The following is a 19,184-nucleotide window of genomic DNA, read 5'->3' as shown; positions in this document are numbered from 1 at the left end:
GCCCCAATGTCTCCTGGGTGAGATCGACAGGAAGAGGGCCTGTTTTTGCAGATGAAAAATCTGAGGCCCAGCGAGGACCTGCTCTTTGCTCAGGTCCCAACCCCCGCGCATGGCTCAAGTGATGCTCTCTGCCTTAACCAGAATTGCGAACCGACAAGCGGGGGCCCTGGGGCCAGGCGGCAGGTCCCAGCACTGAGCAGGCCGAGGGGCTAGCAGACAGAACGTCCCCTTGAGTCCACATGTGCATCCTGGGGTTCGTGTCCCTGTGGCGGGCTGTGCCCCCGGGCCCCCCTGTCACCCCAGGACACCAGGCTCACGGGCCAGGCCTCGTGACTCACTGGGGGTGGCGTTGCTCTCCTGGCATCTGTACCCCGGGTGCTATCGACGTCTCCTGGCCGGCCGCCTTCTTCAATGGTATGTGCGAGACGTGTGCAACGGGGCGAGCCCCTGGCGCTGGGCGGGCGCAGAGCAGAAGCCCAGGCCTCCGCAGGCAGATCGCAAAATTCAGTTTGGAAAGTCGGGGGGGCTCCGCGGAGGTGACACAGCCGCAGCCTCGGCTTCCCGTGTGGGGGTGGTGAGCTGTCCGTGATAACCTGGGGGGCGAGGGGAGGAGAGGAAGCTCACAGAGCACGGCGCCCTGTCATCCTCTCCGGATGAGCAGCGGAGTTCACCCAAAAGACCAGCGGCTCCGGCGTGTCGGGTTTCCTGACGCACCCGGCTCTCAGCCTCTGCTGTCGTTTCTCCTCCTTTGGTTTTCATCTTCTAATGAAAGAAGTGGTGTCATCTCTCCTCCGCCTGTCAGTCTCCCCCCTGCCTGCAGCCCCTGGCGGTGAGAGCCTCCCACTGTCCCACCTGATGTCATCTGTGTTGATCGTCTGTTTTAGAAACCAGGTAGTGAAAGGGACTTTCTGGGGATTAAAAAGAAAAAAAACAGTAAATCCCCAAACGATTTCAGTTAGTGTTTTTATCTCCTGTTTTTTTAAATGTTTGATTTTTTCACTTTCATGGTTTTTTATTTCTCTCTTGAATGAAAAGAAAAAGTGTGAGCAAGATTGTGTGAGTGGGGAAAGGAGGGTTAGCGCAAACAGTAGAGGAGTCTCTTCTCAGCTGGTGCCCATTTGCTGTGTCTCCAGGAGCTGGGTCTAGAGAGGTGGCGGCAGAGCCCCTGACATGCAAGCCCGAGCGCCAGGGGCCTCGGCCTCCAGCTCCAGCCCTACCTCCCTCCTGCCGTGTGGACCATCATGGGGCTCCGTTCACCGGCCTTCAGCTTCTTTCCTTCCCCAGCATGGGGAAGCTGACTTGTTGCATCACCGTTTTGTCCTTTGGTCCATCAGGTCTGGAACTTTCCACCTCTAGTCTTCTTTGTTTCCAAATGGGGGGTTGGAGAGGTATGAGAGCAATGATTTGGGGAAAGAGCAAAGGTAATGCAGACCTAACCGAGCCTCAGGCAGGTGTCCACCTGCCCGGCCCTCTGTGATGCTTCTCCAGCTTGTCCTGGGACACAGAGCCCACTCTTTGCACTGAGGGAGAGGGACGAGGAGAGGATAAGGGCCGAGGTGGAGCCCAGGGGATGGCATCTGGCCCAGAGAATGGAGGGTCAGCTCCGCAGGGCCCCGGGGACCTGGGGAATAGGTCGCGCTAAGGTATCGACATGCAAGTTAGCAAGTTATTGGCCAAGGTGCGAGAGCCTGTGGAAAGGGTCGGCCTCTGGGTGCCTCTGTCTGCTAGCAGCCTAGTAAAGAGACATGACTCACTCCCAATCCTGAGCAAGAACTCGCAGCGCTCGGCCGCCAGCACCTGCCTTGGACGTGGTTAGTTATTAATACTGCCAGGAAGGGTGTGATGGGAACGCCGGCCCAGGCCGCTGGAGGGGGCCTGGCTTTCCGTGGCTCGCACCCATCTGCTTGTCTTCGTGTTGTGCCTCTTCTCCTGCCCCCAGATGAAAGAGCCGGTGCACCTCCTAGTTGTACGGTCTCCCGAAGCACCCCTCAAGGATGCACATTCCAGAAGGGATGGTTTGGTGAGCAGAAACCAACGTCACTCCGCCCCTCTCCCTGCTGGGAGAGCAGATCAAAGGAGCTAGTCTGAACTGGGCGCTCAGGAGGAGTGGGCTGCGGGCGGGCCCTGCCCTGCTTGCCCTGCCCTGTCTGGCCCTGGGGCTCAGTCGGATGTGCCATGATTGCCTTTGGGTGGTGTGAACTCTGTCGGGCCAGGGGCCCCCACCCAAAAGGAAGTCTACCACCTCTTAGGGAAGCGCCTGTCCTGAGGGTCATGACCTCGGGCCTCTTGCTGCATTCAGCTCTGAAGTCACCCAGCCACCCCCCCGAGGCTGCTTGGTGAATTAGAGCACCAGGCTCGTCAGGCCTCTGCAGGGCAGCGTGGGAATCTGGGTCTGGCGAGTTGAGCTGAGAGTCCAAACCAGCTCCGTGTTCTCCTCTTCCTCTCTCCATGCCTTCTCCTCCAGGATCCTAGAGGGCATGCTTCACCATGCTGGGCAGAGGCCCAGTCCACATACAAGCCAGGGCAGCCCCTGCCACCTCCCCTCCACTTCCAAACTGTCAAGCAGCACGTGGAAGGCTGGTTGAACAGGAAGAGGTAGGAGTTTTTAGCAAGTCAAGTTCTCCGGTGGCCAAAAAGGAAGCCCCAGGCCCAAAGGGAAGAGAAGTCCCCCACCATGGCCGTCCAGAGCCCTAGGGTACTTGTTTGCAGTCCAGGAGAGTGGGGCTGCTGTTTCTTTGCCTGTTCTTATGACGGACCACCGGGCCAAGGCTTGGGCGTGGGCTCACTACCTCCACGGCTACGAGCAAGTCATCGGACAAGACTATTTCCCCATCTGTGAAGAGGGAATAATAGCAACTCCTTTCCTGCTCCCTGGAGGCCCAGCTGAGATCTTGGGGCACAGGATGAGGCTTGATGAGGGCCACCCAAATTGGTTGAGGCACCAGGGTGCTGATGGTGATGAGCAGCAAAGCAGGGCCTGCGGTCTGTGCTCCCCTGGGAGGGTGACTCTCCAGGGACCCACATGGGACTTGAAGATTTTGTGAGGTTGATACCTCACCGGCCTGATGGGTGTGCTTCATCTGGGCTCCAGTATTCACAGAGAGCCTGTCCTTGGGCTGCTGGAGGGAAGAGCTCCTTGCCTTCTCTTCCTTTCTTAATCCACTGGGCAGGATCGAGAACAGATCCCAAGGTTCAGTCTGTTAGGTTCTCCTGAGCAGAGACCTCAGGGACCCTCCACTTACCTGTGTGGGGACTCCAGGGGCGCTGAGTCTGCTTCACAGTCAGCCTAACCACGGGGGGGGCTGATTTAGGGGTCTCCCTGGTTTGTCACCTGCTTGCCATCAAAGAAGAGAGAAGTGCCTAGGAGTGTCGGATTTTATCCCATAGTGCAGTCTGCCAAGGAGGTGGTCAATAAATATTTATTGGACTACAGCTAGTCCACTTTCTGGCATTCCCTTTTTCATGATTTATTTTGCCTGGTAGAGTTCCACGTGTTCGCTGAAGTGAGGGATGCCGATATTTAAGGAGCATCCTTGCTAGGGCAACAAGCCCTTCTTTAGTGTTTTTTCAGGGCCCAGCACTGGGCGCTGTTTGACACGCCATTCTTGCCCTCATAAAATCTTAACTTTTTTGGACACCCCAATTTCACCTGCCACCCAGACCTGGTTTGCCCCTAAGTCTTTCCGGATAGGCGCTCTCTTCTTGGAACATTTCTGACAACAGACAGTCCTCGCGCGCGAGGCCACCCGCTCTCACGCTGGCGATGCTGATGGGTGAGAAGCCCTTTCCTCTAGGCAGCCTCCCTCTACCGCGACACACTCCCTTCTGTGGCTCTTACACGGTGATCAGGGGCTTCAGAGCTCAGTTGTGAGGTGTAGACTCGCCCCAAATTCTAAAAAGCGAGTGATCCCCGGGGTCTAGAAGGATCAGAAAAGACCTCGCAGAGTTGCTGAGACTTGGTAGAAAATTGAACTGAATTAGAGAGAGCGGGGAAAAAAGTCCGTGTCTACCCAGAACGTCAGAACGCGACCTCACTGGGAAAGAGGGTCTTTGCAGATACCACCCGTTAGGGGCCTCGGAATGAAGTCATCCTGGATTTAGAGCGGGCCTAAATCCAACGACGGGTGTCCCTGTGAGATGAGGAGAGGATGAAGGGCGACGTAGGGGAGGCTGCGCCAAGATGGAGGCAGAGACGGGAGGCCGTGTCTACAAGCCACGGCACAGCAAGGCTGGCTGCGACCACCAGAAGCTGGGAGCGAGGGCCTGGGCCCTCGAGCCGCCAGGAGGAACCAGCCCTGCTGATGACACCTTGACACCTCAGCTGCCTGAGCTGGGCGAGAAAGGGTTCTGTTGTTTGGAGCCGCCCAGTTCCCAATCGTTTGCTATGACAGCCCTGGGCCCTGAAGACTCTGTCCAGCCACGAGGAACAGTGTAAGGGACTGGGGGCAGAAGGAGCAAGCTCTGGGGGGAGGCTGAGAGAGGCAGAGCTGAGGGCAAGGGCCAGGGAGATTGGGCTGCACTGGTTTTGGGGTCGGCTGCAGGACTGAGCGCCTGCAGGTTCTCTGTGGGTCCCAGGGCCAGGGGCGAGGCTGGGGGTGTCGCAGGAGCCCTGGCAGTCTTCACAGCCCAGAAGGCTCGGACCCCCTGACTCTGATCCTGTCGACTAACTGGCTCCCAGTTCCTTGCCTCTCTATTCGTAGGAAGGGACGGCACCCTCCTGAGTCCTGGCACTGTTCTGCGTATGAATTTATAGTTCATGCAATGACAGAAGGAGCTGTAAGATGCTTACTGTTAGAAGCTTTCCCAGTAGGGCAGGGAAATGCTTTGGATGCGTGTGCAGTTATGTAATGGTGATCCTTTAGTGTTCAATACTACTTCAGCGTTTTCATGGCTGTTTAGTATTTCACGACAGGACTGTGACACCGTTTTATTGACTGGTTCTCTGGTGTTTCCAATTTTTGTCTTTTGCTGTGGAATAGTAGCTAGAACTTTCTTCTTGTCAGCACACATTTCCTGTAGCTATTAGGACAAATCACCACACACTTGGTGACTTAAAACAATGCCAATTGATTCTCTTACTTTTCTGGAGGCCAGGTGTCTAAAGTGGCTCCTCTGGGCTAAGGCCTTCTGGAGGCTCTAAGGGGAGGGAGCGTCGCTTCCTGCCTCTTCCCGTGGCTGGTGGTGGCTGCGTTCCGTGGCTGGTGGCGCAGCCCTCCTGTCCCGCCCCTGTGGTCACGTGGCTTTCTCCTCTTCTGGGCCGTTTGCCTCTTCTGAGGACACTTGTGATTACATTCAGGACTCACCCCAATGCTCCAGGAGAATCTCCTAGCTCTACAACCTTCACTTAGTCACCCCTGCAAGGCCTCTGTCCTGTTAAGGAACAATTTGCAGGTTTGGGGATTAGGTCGTGGGTATCTTTTGGGGGGCATTAGTCAACCAATCACAATATCCACAACTGATTTCACACAATGAATTCCTGCAGGTGGAAATCTAGGGTGAAAAGGCAGTGCTTCCACCGTGTGAAATATTTGGAGGACGTGTTCGCTGCAGAGCCGCTTTCGCTGGCATCCTCGCTGCTGTCCCTTTAAGAGCCTCTCCGGTTCTGCTTGGAGTCAGACGTGGGGGGGGGGGCACTGTAGATTGGAATCCCCATTACAGGAATCATTTAAAGTTCGCCTCTAGGAAGCTTGGGGCTAATGAGATAATTCCCATTAGGAGAGGAAGGAAATGAAGGTGGCCTGACATCCTCTCTGTCTCTAATTTATATGATTCACTGAAACCTCCCCCTCTCCCTTCCCTGGGGCCTCATCCTCGGGCTGCCCCTTTGAATTCTGGTTCCTCTGTCCACCCTGCCTTCTCCCAGCTCGGCTGTGGTTTCCAGCAAGTCCCGGCAGGCTGAGGGAGCCGGGAGAGCCCGCCTTCTCCGAGATGAGGCATCACGGCCCTTTTCTTGGCAGCTGTGCCCGAGAATCTGTTCTTTGCCTCTTGCCTCGCTTTTCCCAGAGCCTCGGCCCCGGCCCCCTCCCCCAGCAGGGACGGGGCCTGGGGCCGGTGGGGCCAAAGGAAAGAGCCGGGGCCTTCGCCAGAACACAGGCGGGCTCCAGGGGACCGGGAGGCCAGGCCTGCCAAGATCTTGTTTGTTCCCTCTCCCCCCAACTTTTGGGGGGGAGCGGAAGGGCGAAAAAGAGAGAGAACAAGAGAGAGGTCGTTCTCTTCCTGTTTCGCTCTGCTGCCTACACTTTTGGTTAAAGCACTCTGCAAACATGAAAATCCAGTTTGAGTCTTTCATTAGAAAAGGGTGAAGTAGCCCAAAGTTCAGGTTTTGAAGTTCAGATCAACACATCTGGGGGCCACAGGAGAGATGCCTGCCCGGATCATCTGAAAGCAGATTGCTGTTACCTGTTGCCCATCTCGATTATTATTCACTCTCTCTCTTGTCCTGACCCGCTGGGGGCTATGCTGGCCACCCCTCCTCCATGCCCAAGAAGGGCTCCCCACCATGCCGAGGGAGGCGTGGCCCTCTCTTGCCCTGTGGCTTCTTTCTTTTCCTCCTCTCCCCCCTCCCGAAGGAGGCCATATGGTGGAGTTCCGCGGCAGGGCCGAGGGCCAGAGCGGCTCTGGCCCAGGGGGACCGTCCGGCAGCCCTGATGCGCCGTGTGGGTGGCCTGCTCCGCGAGCTTGCTGCCTGACCTCCCAGTGCCTCTGAGAGCCCAGCTGCAGCCTTGGGTGGCAGCCTGGCCCCGCTGCGCCAGGACGGTGCCGAGGCCAGGCTTCCCCGGGCACGCTGGCGCACACGCAGCCAGCTGCCAGGCTGGACCCGGCTGCGACTGGGCAGATGAGAGCAGGCACCGATCGGCAGCGTTTCCCATTGGGTTGGCCGAGCCTGCCTTCTTAGGCTGTCGTGTCTCCAAGGAGAGCAGGCAAACCAGGGGCTCAGGAAGAGCATGCAAGTGAGAAAGATGAAAGAAACAGGGAAAGATCCGAGCCGAATTGCAGAGGACAACTGTGCCTTTCAAAGTCAAATCAGAGCAAAGCTAATGTTCAGATTTTTCTCAGCTGCTTGCAATAGAGTGTGGCCAGCTCTTCCCCCAGGGTGGCTTTGCTGCTTCATGGTGTCTCCATGGGGTGGGCTTTGTCACCTGTATACATCTCCAGTCCAAATACAACAATCGTATTGGTTAAATAAGAAATCCTGGAGGAGTAGAGGATGGGCTTAGACGTTTACATACTTCTTAGGCATGATCTGTACCAGGCAAGTAACCATGGAAGTGGCTTCGTGTCCTTCCTCCCTTGGTAGTGTGCTGCCTTTTTTTTTTTTTTAATGGAGATAGTGCTTTAGGGAAATACAGTAATAATGACAAGTACTGCTTATGGCATCTTTAGTATTTAGCTCAGTCCCCACTACCTGTGATGGGGTAGGCACTCATTATTCCCATTTTTCAGACTGGTTAAAGAGAATTGAGGTAACTTGCCCAGGATCCCACAGCTAATAGGAGGCTGATCCAGGATCTGAGCCCCGAGCTGACCTCACGTCAGGTGTTTCCCATGACACAGGCTACTGGGAGTGTTTTCCCCTTGGCAGGCATGAATGTGCTCTGATCTCAGCACTGCATCACACCCATACTTGAAAGATAACTATCTTGTTGCCAGTGATGCATTCATTCATTTGTTCATTCATACATTCATATGCCTCTTTGGTGTCAGCCATTAAGCTTGGTGTTGTCAATGCAAAGAAGGAAAATGTGGCTGGTGCTTTGGGCCGACAGCTGGTGATGACAAACACACACCAAGGGACTCAGGGAGAGTTAGGGCACTCAAAGCCTGCCAGCACCCACAGCCTGTGGGTGCACATGCTCCTTCTCTCCCCTCTCAACGTGCAATCTTCTGTGGTGACCCGATCCAGACCACTCTGAGGTCCTGCTCTGTCCCCAGGGACTGGTGGCCCCCAGTCAGCTGGGCACAGGGGCAGAGGAGCTCCTGGTGGCTGCGGTGAGCCTGAGTCTCTGCCCCTGGCTCCTCATTGTTCTCACTGCACCAGCGCTCTGTTTGGCCCAGCCCCGTCCCCTGCTCAGCCCCCCACCCCCGCCCCATTGTTAAATGGGCCATCTGACGAAGGGGAAGAGGAAGGGCCTTGGGATTGGCTGTTGGGGGCCCCTGAGGGACAGATTGCATGATGAAGGACAGGAGTCCCGGGCTGCGGTGCCTGTTATCTTCAAAGTCCATCTTCGGGAACAGTCGCTGGGGAGAAACCGGGGATCCAGGGCCATGGGTTCGGGAGGGTCTTTGATCTACTTATAAGTGAATGCTTTTCAACAGAGAACCGCAAAGGCGCCCCACCCAGGGCCACAGAGATAACAGGCTGGTGCAATCGCAAACCACCGGCCCCTTGATAATGCCGAGTTTTATTGAGGTCTGGTTTTCGCCCAATAGGAACACACCCGGCAGGCATCAAAGGGATCAGGCGTCACCTTGTGCAAAGAATCCTGGGCCCTCGGGTGTGTGCATGTTGGGAAGGGGGTGTGGGTGGCTGTGTGTGCACAAACCTGCCCGTTGGCAATTACCTTCCTCCAACTCAGAGGCCACCAGCCCCTGGGGGGCCTCCTTGACAAGTCATGAACTCCCTTCCCTTGTCCTGGCTGTCCAGCTCCCAAGATGTAGCCCTGCAAGTGGGAATGTAACATCCTGAGTCGTTTTGTCCTGACTCTAGGTCCCAAAGGTGTTTGGTATAAGAAGATTTTTAAAGGACAGATGAGGTGGGCATTTAGAGCAGACAAAGGCTGAAAGCTTAGGATTTGGGAATCTCAGACTTGTTCCTTTGTAATCTGTTGAGAGCTTTTGTGTTATGTGGGAAAAAGTCCAGGGATGTGTGTGTACCTATAAAAGTGGGAGAAATGGGGTGTGGGAGGTAATTGAAGAATAAAGGGGAAGGCTAAGTCTTTGGCATGAAGTAGTTCATGGGTGAACTGGCTAGGGTGTGGACTTGGAGAAAAGGTCATCTTCCCACTTGCCCCTAGGCGGTCCCTCCTGGTTGCCTCCTATTTTATCTGGGTAGTCAGGATGCTGTGCATCAAGAACTGGTCTCTAGAGACTGGAGCAGAGAAGAAACATCTGGAAGCTTTCTAAGATTTATTTTTCAACACATTTGCAAGAGTCAGGACATTTGCACAAGAGGTTTACAGGCTGGGGAGAACCCAGGGATTTTAGTCAAGGGGGAGAGAGATTTTGACTTGGTGGGAAAAGAGGGGTAAGGCAGGGAAAGGAAGGTAGGGCTATTAGAAATGGCCAAGGCCAGAAACAATATCCTACAGTTTTTGGACAAACTCGTTGCAAACAGTAACCTATTAAAAATGCCTGGTAACAGACAGAGACTTGGAAAGGGACCTGGGTTCCTTGCCTCTCTGGTACCACTCAGACAGCCCAACTGATTTCTTCTACTTTATTCCAATCAGTTGCATTAAATAGACTAAAGACGAGAAGGCAGAAACTCTAGGAAAGAATGGGTACATACTGGCAGACCCCATCCCTCTGTGCCTTAGCCTCCTGGAGACCCTCTGGGAGTTGGTTTTTCCAAACGGTTTACAAACACAATACCCATTCTCTTGTCTTTCATTTGGGTAGCCAGGTAGTGCAGAAATGGGTAGGGGCCAAGGTTAATGGTTGGGGAACCATTTCATTCTGGTGCTGCAGTGACTTGGTTAACCTAAGATTGTAAGAGCACTGGAAGCTTCCTCCTTGCTCTCCTTCTCCCCATAGCTCATTGTCCTCCAGTTCCCTCTTTCTTCTCCTCGCCTCTTTCTTCTCTCTCTTCCTCTTCCTTTCTTCCACCTTCCCCACCGTCTCCCCTGATGATACTCTGGACTTCATGATTTTGGCCAAGGGAAACAAGCACGAGCCTGGCTCAGCATTTTAGCAGGCCAGGCTGGGAATAGAATAAGGAAGGAAAAAGACAGTCCCAGCTGCAGAACGAATTTACAAAAGATTTAATCTTTTGTTTTAAGGAGTCAGAGCGTTAACCTATCAACCTGTCATCTCTCTTTCTTTCTTTGTTGCCGATTTCTCATTTTATTCTTTCTTGCCTCCACCACAGCTCAGTTACGGACCCCCGGCCAAGCTTATTTGCAGGACCACATTAAATGTGTGTGAAATCACTGCTCGCTCAGAGTGGGTTATTGGGAGATGATTCTGGTTTCAGTTCCAGGACCTTTACCAATTGGAAGGAAAATGGAGGTGCCCTATCTCTAACCTGGCCCCACTGACTTATCACCATCTTTATTAAGACAGTCCTTTTGTGGGGTGAGCTCATGTTTCTAGCACTTCGTGGGAGCTGGCTCGTTGTAGGCTGTGTTTATTAGGGGAGGAAACTGAGGCTTCCGTGGTGGTTCATCTGAGAGCCTGGAAGGGTGCACCCTGTTCTTCTGGGAAACGAGGTGACACAGCTGCTAGGAATTCCACCCTATCTAGTCACCCCACTTGGAAGCCAGGACCTTCATTTCAAATCTATCCCCAGCCACTCTCTTGACAGCTTTTGCTTGGGAGTGTCTTGGGTCCTTTTCGGAAACAGGTACAGAATCCAGGTGAGCTCTCTTCACCCAACGTGGAGCAAACACTCTCTCCTGGGGCTGCTGACCCGCTGCAATGGTTCTTAACATTGATTTCACACTGGCATCACCTGGGGAGCTTTACAAGCTACTGGGACATTGGTCCCACCCTCAGAAGTTCTCACCTACCAGGCTGGTGGGAAGCCTAGGCCTTGGAATTTTAAAAGGCCCCCCAGGTGATTTTAGTATGCCACCAATATCAAGAACTACTGCTCTAGATTAATTGTTCTTAACTGGGGGAAGTTTTGCTCCCCTACCCCCGACATTTTTAGGTGAGACATTTTTGATTGTCATGGCTGGTACAACTGGCCTCTGGTGGCTACAGGCCAGGGGTACTGCTAAACATCCTATAATGCACAGGATAGTCCCTCATAACCAAGAACGGCCCAGCCCAAAAGTTCAATAGTGCAGGAGGTTGAGAAACCTTGCTCTAGAACAGTGGTTCTCATGCTTGAGTGTGCAGCAGAGTTACCAGAAGAGCTTGTTAAAACACAAATTGCTGGGGCTCCACCCCAGAATTTTTGGTGCAGTCAGTACGGGGTGGGGCCTGAGAATTTGTGTCTCCAACAAGTTCCCCCTGATGGTCCAGAGGCCATACTTTGAGAATCATTGCTCTAGAATGATTTTGGATTCTCCTTCCTCAGTGTCTAGTGCATTAGTTATGATGACTAGAAAACTCTAAAATGGTGACTTAACAAGACAGAATATCTCTCTTACACATAACGGATGTCCAGAGGAAGGCCATCCAAGGCCAGCATGGTAGCTCTGCAGTCATCAGAGACCCAACTTCCATCTTCTTGTTAGACCATCTTTGTGCACAGCTTCCATTTTCAAGGGCCCCTCATAGACCAAGATGGCTGCTGGAACTCCAGCCTTCATGTCTTCATTGCAAGCAGAGGATGCTAAAGGCAGGAAGATAAAAATTGGGCTCCTTCCAGGGCCTGTCGAGCAATGTCTCTGGAAGTCCCACAACACATCTGCTCCCATCTCACTGGCCACACCTTAATCACGTGGTCATGGCCATATCTAGCTGCAAGGAAGGCTAGGAAATGTACTCTTTTTATTCTGGGCGGCAATGTGCTAGCCTCAAGTCAGAGTTGTAATACTAAGTAGAAAGGGGAGACTAGATTTTGGATTGGGCAACTAACAACTTCTGCCTCACATGCACATGCCTAATCTTTCTTAACAGTTATCATTTATTTGATATGTACCATGCACCAGGTGCTTTTTTATTTTTTTATTTTTTTATTTTTTGCCCTGTCTCACTTAATCCTAAGAGCTTTGCAAGATGGATAATAATATTATCTCTATCTTGCAGATTTTGAAATTGAGACTTACTGAGATTAAGCCACCTGCCCAAGTCACAGCAAATGGTATAACTTGAGAACCCGCTGCCTCAGTTTCTCTCAGACACCTTTTTCTCCTGTGTGTGTTAGACCTTTCCTGCTAAGATGAATTCTGGACCACCCCTTCTGACCAGCCCTGTTCCCTTGTTGCCCACATCCTTCTGTGATACCCTCGTCTTTAGAGCTATGGGAACTGGAGACGTAAGATGCCCACGTTTGACACAGTGTTGATTTCTGATGGCTGCCCTAACAAATGACCACATGCTTAGTAGCTTAAAGCAACACAAATTAATTTTCTTATGGTTCTGGAGGACCGCAGTCCAAAATCAGTTCCCCTGGACTGAGGTCAAGGTGTCGGCAGGTCTGGTTCCTCCTGGAGGCTCCGGTGGAGAACCCGTTTCCCTGCCTTTTCTAACCTCTGAAGGCCATCTCCTTTCCTTGGCTCATGACCTCTTCCTCGTATCCCTCCACTTCTTGCTTCTGCCATCACCTCTCCCCCCACCTCTTCTGTGTCAAATCTCCCTCGGCCTCTCTCTTTGTTTTGTTTTTTTTGTTTTTTTTTTTTAAAGATTTATTTTTATTTATTTAATTCCCCTCCCCTTCCCCGGTTGTCTGTTTTCTGTGTCTTTTTGCTGCGTCTTGTTTCTTTGTCCGCTTCTGTTGTCGTCAGCGGCACAGGAAGTGTGGGCGGCGCCATTCCTTGGCAGGCTGCTCCCTCCTTCGCGCTGGGCGGCTCTCCTTATGGGTGCACTCCTTGCGCGTGGGGCTCCCCTACGCGGGGGACACCCCTGTGTAGCACGGCACTCCTTGCGCGCATCAGCACTGCGCATGGGCCAGCTCCACACGGGTCAAGGAGGCCCGGGGCTTGAACCACGGACCTCCCATATGGTAGACGGACGCCCTAACTACTGGGCCAAAGTCAGTTTCCCAGCCTCTCTCTTTGAAGGACACTTGTGATTCCATGAGGCCCTCCCGGGTACCTCAGGAGAACCACCCCATGTCAGTATCCTTAAAGGAATCACATCTGCAGTCTCTTTGGCCATATGTCTTGGGGACTAGGAGGTGGCTATCTCTGTGGCAATTATTAGCCTACTAGAGAGCACTTCTTGTTTAAGTTCTTGCCCTAAATTCCCTTCTCCATCCCCAGCTTTTCCTCTGTGGGCTGGTCCAAGTAGAGGACCGACATACACTGCCCTTTCCCACTGGGAGTTTTAAATGAGGCTGCAGACGAGGGCTGAAGTGCAAGCCTGGTGTGTTGGAAGGCTGGTCTCATCGGCTCTCGGGGACCATGGCAACAGGCACGAAAACATGCCAGCAGAAAGGATGGCGAGGGGGAGATCCTGTCCCCAAGGTGGCTGTACCCCCTCAGCCAGAGTGACGTAACATGTAGATTGGTCACCCAGGCAGAGGCATACACGGCAGAATGGCAGGTGTGTGGCAGGACTCCCAAATCCTCCGTGCTCTGCTTCTAGGCAGTCTTCCTGCCCTCCTTGTGTATTCCAGCTGTGGAGCCTTCCGTGGCCTCTTCCTGGGCACATAGAGACAAGCCTTTACCAGATGCCAATGCTGCACCTAGAATGCTGCTGGGGCTGGGAGCTTGGGATGTCTGCGGAGACTAGTTGTGTCCCTCCCTGGGTTTCCCTCGCCTTTTCCCCACCTCCTGTCGGTGCTGGGAGGAGAGTCTAGGGATGTCGTATACTTTGCTTTTTATTTTATTTTGCAAAACCCTCACAACATTCCCCACCCTCTGTGTTCAATGCCCCACTGCCAAGTGCGTGCGGTTGCCAGGCAACAAGAAGGAAGTCCCTGTGTGATTCATCAGGTTGCTGCCAAGGAACTTGCCAGCTGCGTGCGTCTCCTGGGGGACAAGACTTCTCGTGGCCTCCTCGGAGAAAGCCCAGAGGACTGCTGCCCGGGAGGGGAAAGAAACCGGAGGAGGGCTAGCAGAGCCTGGGTCTAATTGGGGTGTTTTCAGGTCCAAATGAAAGGGAGTGTCCAGAGGGCCAGGGCAGCCCTGGTGCAGACGGTCCTGCTGCCCCCTAGCAGGCAGCTCCCTGCAGGCCCCGTGCCTCTGGGTCTGCATGTTGACTAGCCTCTTCTTTTTAGGTGACTTCAATGCAGACTTTCTCCCCTTTCCCCTAGGCCCTCACCGTGACGGTCCTGTCCTCTCTGACAACCCGTTCCCTCCTCTCTGGGTTTCCTGGCAGCTGTGCACATCCCTGCCAAGGGTAGAGACCAGGCCCACAGGAAAGAGAGTGCCCTAACTCCAGGCCGCGCTGTAGAGGACAGAGGCCCATCGGTTTTCCCCACCAGGTGCTGCCGCTCCTGGCCTGGCGCTCATGCAGAAACACCTGCTCAGCGCCGTCTTACCTCTCTGTGGTCCACACCTGCGGCGTTGGCCTGTCCTGTTTATTTCGGTATCCAGGGCCTCTGCGCTCCTACGGGACTTGTGGGTGCATGTATTTGCAGCAGCCCAGATTGTTCCTTGTGAGTTACGGTGACTGCTAGAATCCGAGACCCCGAGAACAGCCTGCTTCAGAGGACCCAAATCCATGAATAGGCCTCTTACTTGCATGGGTTGGACTGATGGATTCAAAAAAGGGAGAGTCCCCTGAGGATAGTTAGTGGAACCAAGTCTATTGGTTGCCCAGAAAGGAGGGTTTATATGAGGGCGCCAGGAAGGGAGGAAAGTATGAGGAGTCCACGTGCATCTTAGTTATTTGCTCCCGGCATTGGGGAAATAGAGCAGTGTCTAACAGAGTATCCCCACTTCCGCTGGGTGACCCTCATCCACCCTGGAAAGTTTCCTTATTAGTTGTTACGGGACTGGTGAAAGCAGAGAGAAGATTCAGATAGAACATACATTAGGTTCAGAGGACAGGCTCTTGTTGCCCGTAGCCTGAGAACACTGGCAACTCTGTGCCTCGATTTTCTCATCTGTAAAGTGGGCCATTTAACACCTCCCCCTCCCCCTGCAATATCTCAGAGAAATAATAAGGAGGGGCTAAGAAGCAGCACTTCGCACTTCCTTGGGACTGGCTGTAGCCAGTGGCATTTAAAAACAAAATAAGTTTTGGTGTAGTGGTGGGATTTGTCTGGGAAGGTTCCCAGTGATGATTCAGTATATGAAGCGTTCCTGCAGAGGTATAAACAGACCTTGTTCTTTTCTTCTTTTTGTTAATAGCTAAAGCACTGTTTAGCGAAATGCATGTCCTTTCCAATACCTAGGACATGGGCTAAAAGACTGTGAACAAAAATGCGAGCTGACCTCTGAAGACACTGATTGAAAGAGAAGCCCGAATCTAACTCTTGTGCTTTTCTTTTGTCAACAGGCCTGGAAAGGAGAACTGCCTGAAGATGGCTCTTCCTCACCTTCCAGGAAGCTTCCTAAAGCCACACCAGAAGAACCTGCCTAAGGCTGGACCACCTCTTGAGAAGTGATTTGGATTTGGTTGAGAACTCTTATTTTGGAGAATAAAGGAACTGCTGGATTTGAGAGGACTTTTGTGGAGAAAGTGGGGCCCCACCCTGAGGAATGGACTGCTGGTTGCCCTGCACGAACAGAACAGGGAGATCATTACTGGAAACGACATTGGAGAAGATGCCATTTCTCCAGTTGTCCTTCTTTCTTATGGAAAGCATTTCCCCTACTGCTGCCTGCTCAGGCGAGTCTGCCTCAGTCCCTGGGAACCAGAGAGCTTTCTGTCACACCCTTTCTTGCCCCCCCCCTTCCATGTCATCTGCTGGGCCTTAGGACTTAGCAGTAGTTGTTTGCCCTGTTATCTTCCAACTGGATATGTGGGTGAATAGGTAACTACACTTCAGTCCAATAGGATCTTGATTTTTGTTCCTGGTCCTTCTAAAGAGGCCAGCATTTATGCGTTGCTATGCAAGCGGCCTTGGCAGAGCTATCCCTTCTCACTTATTTGGGATTAGGCCCTGTGGGTTCCCGAGTGATGTGTGAATCTGCGTGAAGGTCCTCTGGGCTGTCACGTGTAGGTCTGCTGGAGAAGGCTTCAGCAGGGGACTTAGATGATGGATGCTACTGTTCTCCATGCTCAGATTTCTTTGTTTGGATCAAGCCCAGTTGTACGTCTAGAAAGGCCAAAACGAACACTGTTGTTCAGTCTAGCTATCTTCTATGACTCAGATAGACAGTCAACTGTGAAGATCCTCTTCTCTCAGGTCGCAGTTGGGGTCCATGCCAGATCAGAGTGCTTAGTTATAAACTATATAACTAGCAGCAGGGTTGGTAGTGCCTATCAAGGGCTCCCTTGCCCAGTGTGTGCTGATGACATATACACCTGACAATTTGGCCCCCCAAAACATAAATCCCTTTTGTTCCCTTCCCTCTATAGCTACTGTATGCAAGGCGAGGAACATTTCCCAGATATCTATCATGGTTCAACCTTGTCCAAAATTCAGCACCCAAGATGCTTGTACTTTCTTGTTTCCAAAATTAATGGATGGCACTGTTGTAAAAAGAATTAAAGCTAGATGTATACAGCTTCCCAGTACTGTGTATGATGTGTTTGTATGGCCATTCAGTGACGTTAGCGTCTTTTAAGCAAAATGGTGGAGTCCTTGTTGGAATCTCAGAGTCACCACAAGATGGTTGAGGAGAACCTCTTGAGGATGTTGAGTGCTAATGAAATTTTATGATTGTTTGTGAGGCTTTTACCTCTCTTTCTTGAAATGCAGTCACAATCCTACTAGTTAGAGTCCTTCAAATTTCAAAGAGCAGAGACACACACTACCTCAAAAAAAGTTGCCTTATGCTATAGTTACAGTGGAAGTAGACAAGAAACAGTCCAGCAGATGCCCAGTTAGGCCTTTTCAAGAAGCCAAAATCCATTCAAGGTGCCCCATAGCTAAAGACATTTTTCCAGGGATAATAAGAACTATAATATCACAGGCATCTTTATCCTCTGCTCAGCAGTAGGATCTGCCATCTCTAGAATTCTGCTATAGCTGTGAGATGAGGTTGACCGACACTCCTGGCTTGCCCATGCCTAAAGGGTTTCTCAGGACTTTGAGAGCTAAAGCCAGTACAGGCCCTGGGCAAACCAGGACAACTGGTCACCCGACAAGGTAACTCGATGCTGCTGCCTCTGCTTCTAATTTACCTGCTGTAGACAACTCGTGCTCTTGATTGAGCTGGCCATTTTCCTATCAGAGCTCTGGTATCTGGCTACTTACTTGGCCACTGGGTAGCCTACAGAGGGATGTCATTGGGTTAGGCCCCAACTCCTGATCAAATCACTTGTCTCTAGCATGGTAGAATTACATGGTAGCAAATAAACACTTGGACATAAAGAACCCTCCTCTAGAAGAGTGGCAGGCATTCACAGTATCTGGGATTCTTCTCCAGTACCATCTTATACAAGTGAAAATAATCTTTCTTACTAATGAAAGAACAAAATGGCTAATTAAGAAACAAAAATCAGCACAGCCATTGGGAATAGGAGAAAATAGACTATGAAAATTATGGGAGCCTGTATGTGTGTGCCAATAATGAGCCAAGAACAAAATTCTCCTTCTTTGCTAGGTAGAGGCTAAGAAGGGCTAAAGTCTTGGGGACAGTGTTGTCTGGAGAGCAAAAGGAGTTGGTTGGAGGACTTCCTGAAATTCCTTTGAACTCCAGGATCCTTTAAAATATCAAGGGCGTGTCAAGTAGACCTAAATATGTACTTTCTCTTTAAAGCCTCCTCGATAACCTTTGAGTTCAACATCGATAGCATTGAATGAGACCTCCAAGCTCCTTCCTACCTTTCCAGACACTGACTTTAATCTGGGATAAGGGAGCGGAACTTGGCCCACGGTTGCAGAGGCGGGTGGAGGAGGGGAGAGTCCTGCCAGTCCAATTTCTGGTGTTCATGACAAGTAAGAACAATCTGAAAGCAAATTACAGGTTCCGTTGCAGGTTAGTCAAAGCCCGGCTTTCAGGATCACATGCCGTCCTAGAGTTGTCGCTGCTTGTCAAGGGAGCCAACCTCCATCTTTCCTGCTGAAAGAGCAACGTGAGCATCTGCAGTGCTGGAACAGTCCTTCCCACTCATCTTTCGTGGCGTGGCCACAGGGCGGTAATTACAGGCTAGCATGGAGACGAGCATGCAAGCAGCTATGCTCTCACTCCTCGTGTGTAAGAATTGGATGGTCCATGCACCTCCCCTTTGCTCCTGGTCTGACGCTCGCTCCCTGCGCGGCCACTGGACCCATGCCACTCCAGCGCCTCGGGTGCCATTATTCTTTTTTCTAGGCTTAACTCATATCGGATGTTCGTTTCATTTATGCCCTGCGTATGCATTTGTTTTTGGTTCCAGGAGAAGTCTTGCTGTTGGGCCACAGGCCACCATCTCCTGTCCCTCATCCCTTACCTTTTCATTCACATAGAATCCCAGCATCCCAGGGCGAGAAGCTATTGAAAACACCCCTCTCATCTGCTCCACCTCTGACAAATGCAGGCTGCCCCTGTCAAAAGGATCGTTCCTTCCTGAGGGAGGCAGCTTCTTTGGCTGAGTGGACGAGGGCCAGAGAGGAGGCAGAATGATACTCAACCTGATGCGGAAGACGTGGAATTTTAAAGAGCAGTTCATGCAGGAGCCGCCAAGTGGCCGAAGATGTCAATTTCTTAATGAGATTTTGAGCCAAGCGTATTTTGCCCTTGCATCACATGTGTCAGCCTCCTACTTTTAGATCCAGGTAATGTGTCCTATGTTAGTTAAAAACAACAACAACAACAAAAACCAAAAACACGGCGTGTAGAGACCCGGAGATCGGACTTTTGTCTCAGTAAGTCCCTCTCCTCCGTTCCTTCCATGTAAAATGAGGGGATTGGACCACATAATTCTTTTTTTTTTTTTTTTAATTAATTATTTATTTTTAAAAATTACATTAAAAAAATATGAGGTCCCATTCAACCCCACCGCCCCCACCCCCCACTCCCCCAAAGCAACACTCTATCCCATCATCGTGACACATCCATTGCACCTGGTAAGTACATCTCTGAGCATCACTGCACCCCATAGTCAATGGTCCACATCATAGCCCACACTCTCCCACGTTCCATCCAGTGGGCCCTGGGGGGCTCTACAATGTCCTGTAATTGTCCGTGAAGCACCACCCAGGACATCTCCTCGTCCCGAAAACGCCTCCACATCTCATCTCTTCCTCCCATTCCCCAAACCCAGCAGCCACCATGGCTACCCTTCCCACACCCATTCCACATTTTCTCTGTGGA

At 52.0% G+C, this 19,184-nt stretch overlaps 1 protein-coding gene across 1 annotated transcript in view; it reads left to right on the top strand.

Annotated features, from left to right (window-relative positions):
- The window catches only part of LOC101438891 (uncharacterized), a 145,986-nt gene extending 129,528 nt beyond the window's left edge, over positions 1 to 16,458 (top strand). The window contains exon 4 of the mRNA XM_058285015.1: positions 15,277 to 16,458. Within this exon, the coding sequence (XP_058140998.1) occupies positions 15,277 to 15,385 (109 nt within the window). The 3' untranslated portion in view covers positions 15,386 to 16,458. The remainder of the gene's footprint in view (positions 1 to 15,276) is intronic.
- The last annotated feature ends 2,726 nt before the right edge of the window (positions 16,459 to 19,184 follow it).

This window comes from Dasypus novemcinctus, chromosome 21 (genome assembly GCF_030445035.2).
Source record: "Dasypus novemcinctus isolate mDasNov1 chromosome 21, mDasNov1.1.hap2, whole genome shotgun sequence".
NCBI classification, from domain to species: Eukaryota; Metazoa; Chordata; class Mammalia; order Cingulata; family Dasypodidae; genus Dasypus; species Dasypus novemcinctus.
Note: the sequence above shows the minus strand (reverse complement) of the source record. Positions and strands in the feature narration are given on the sequence as shown.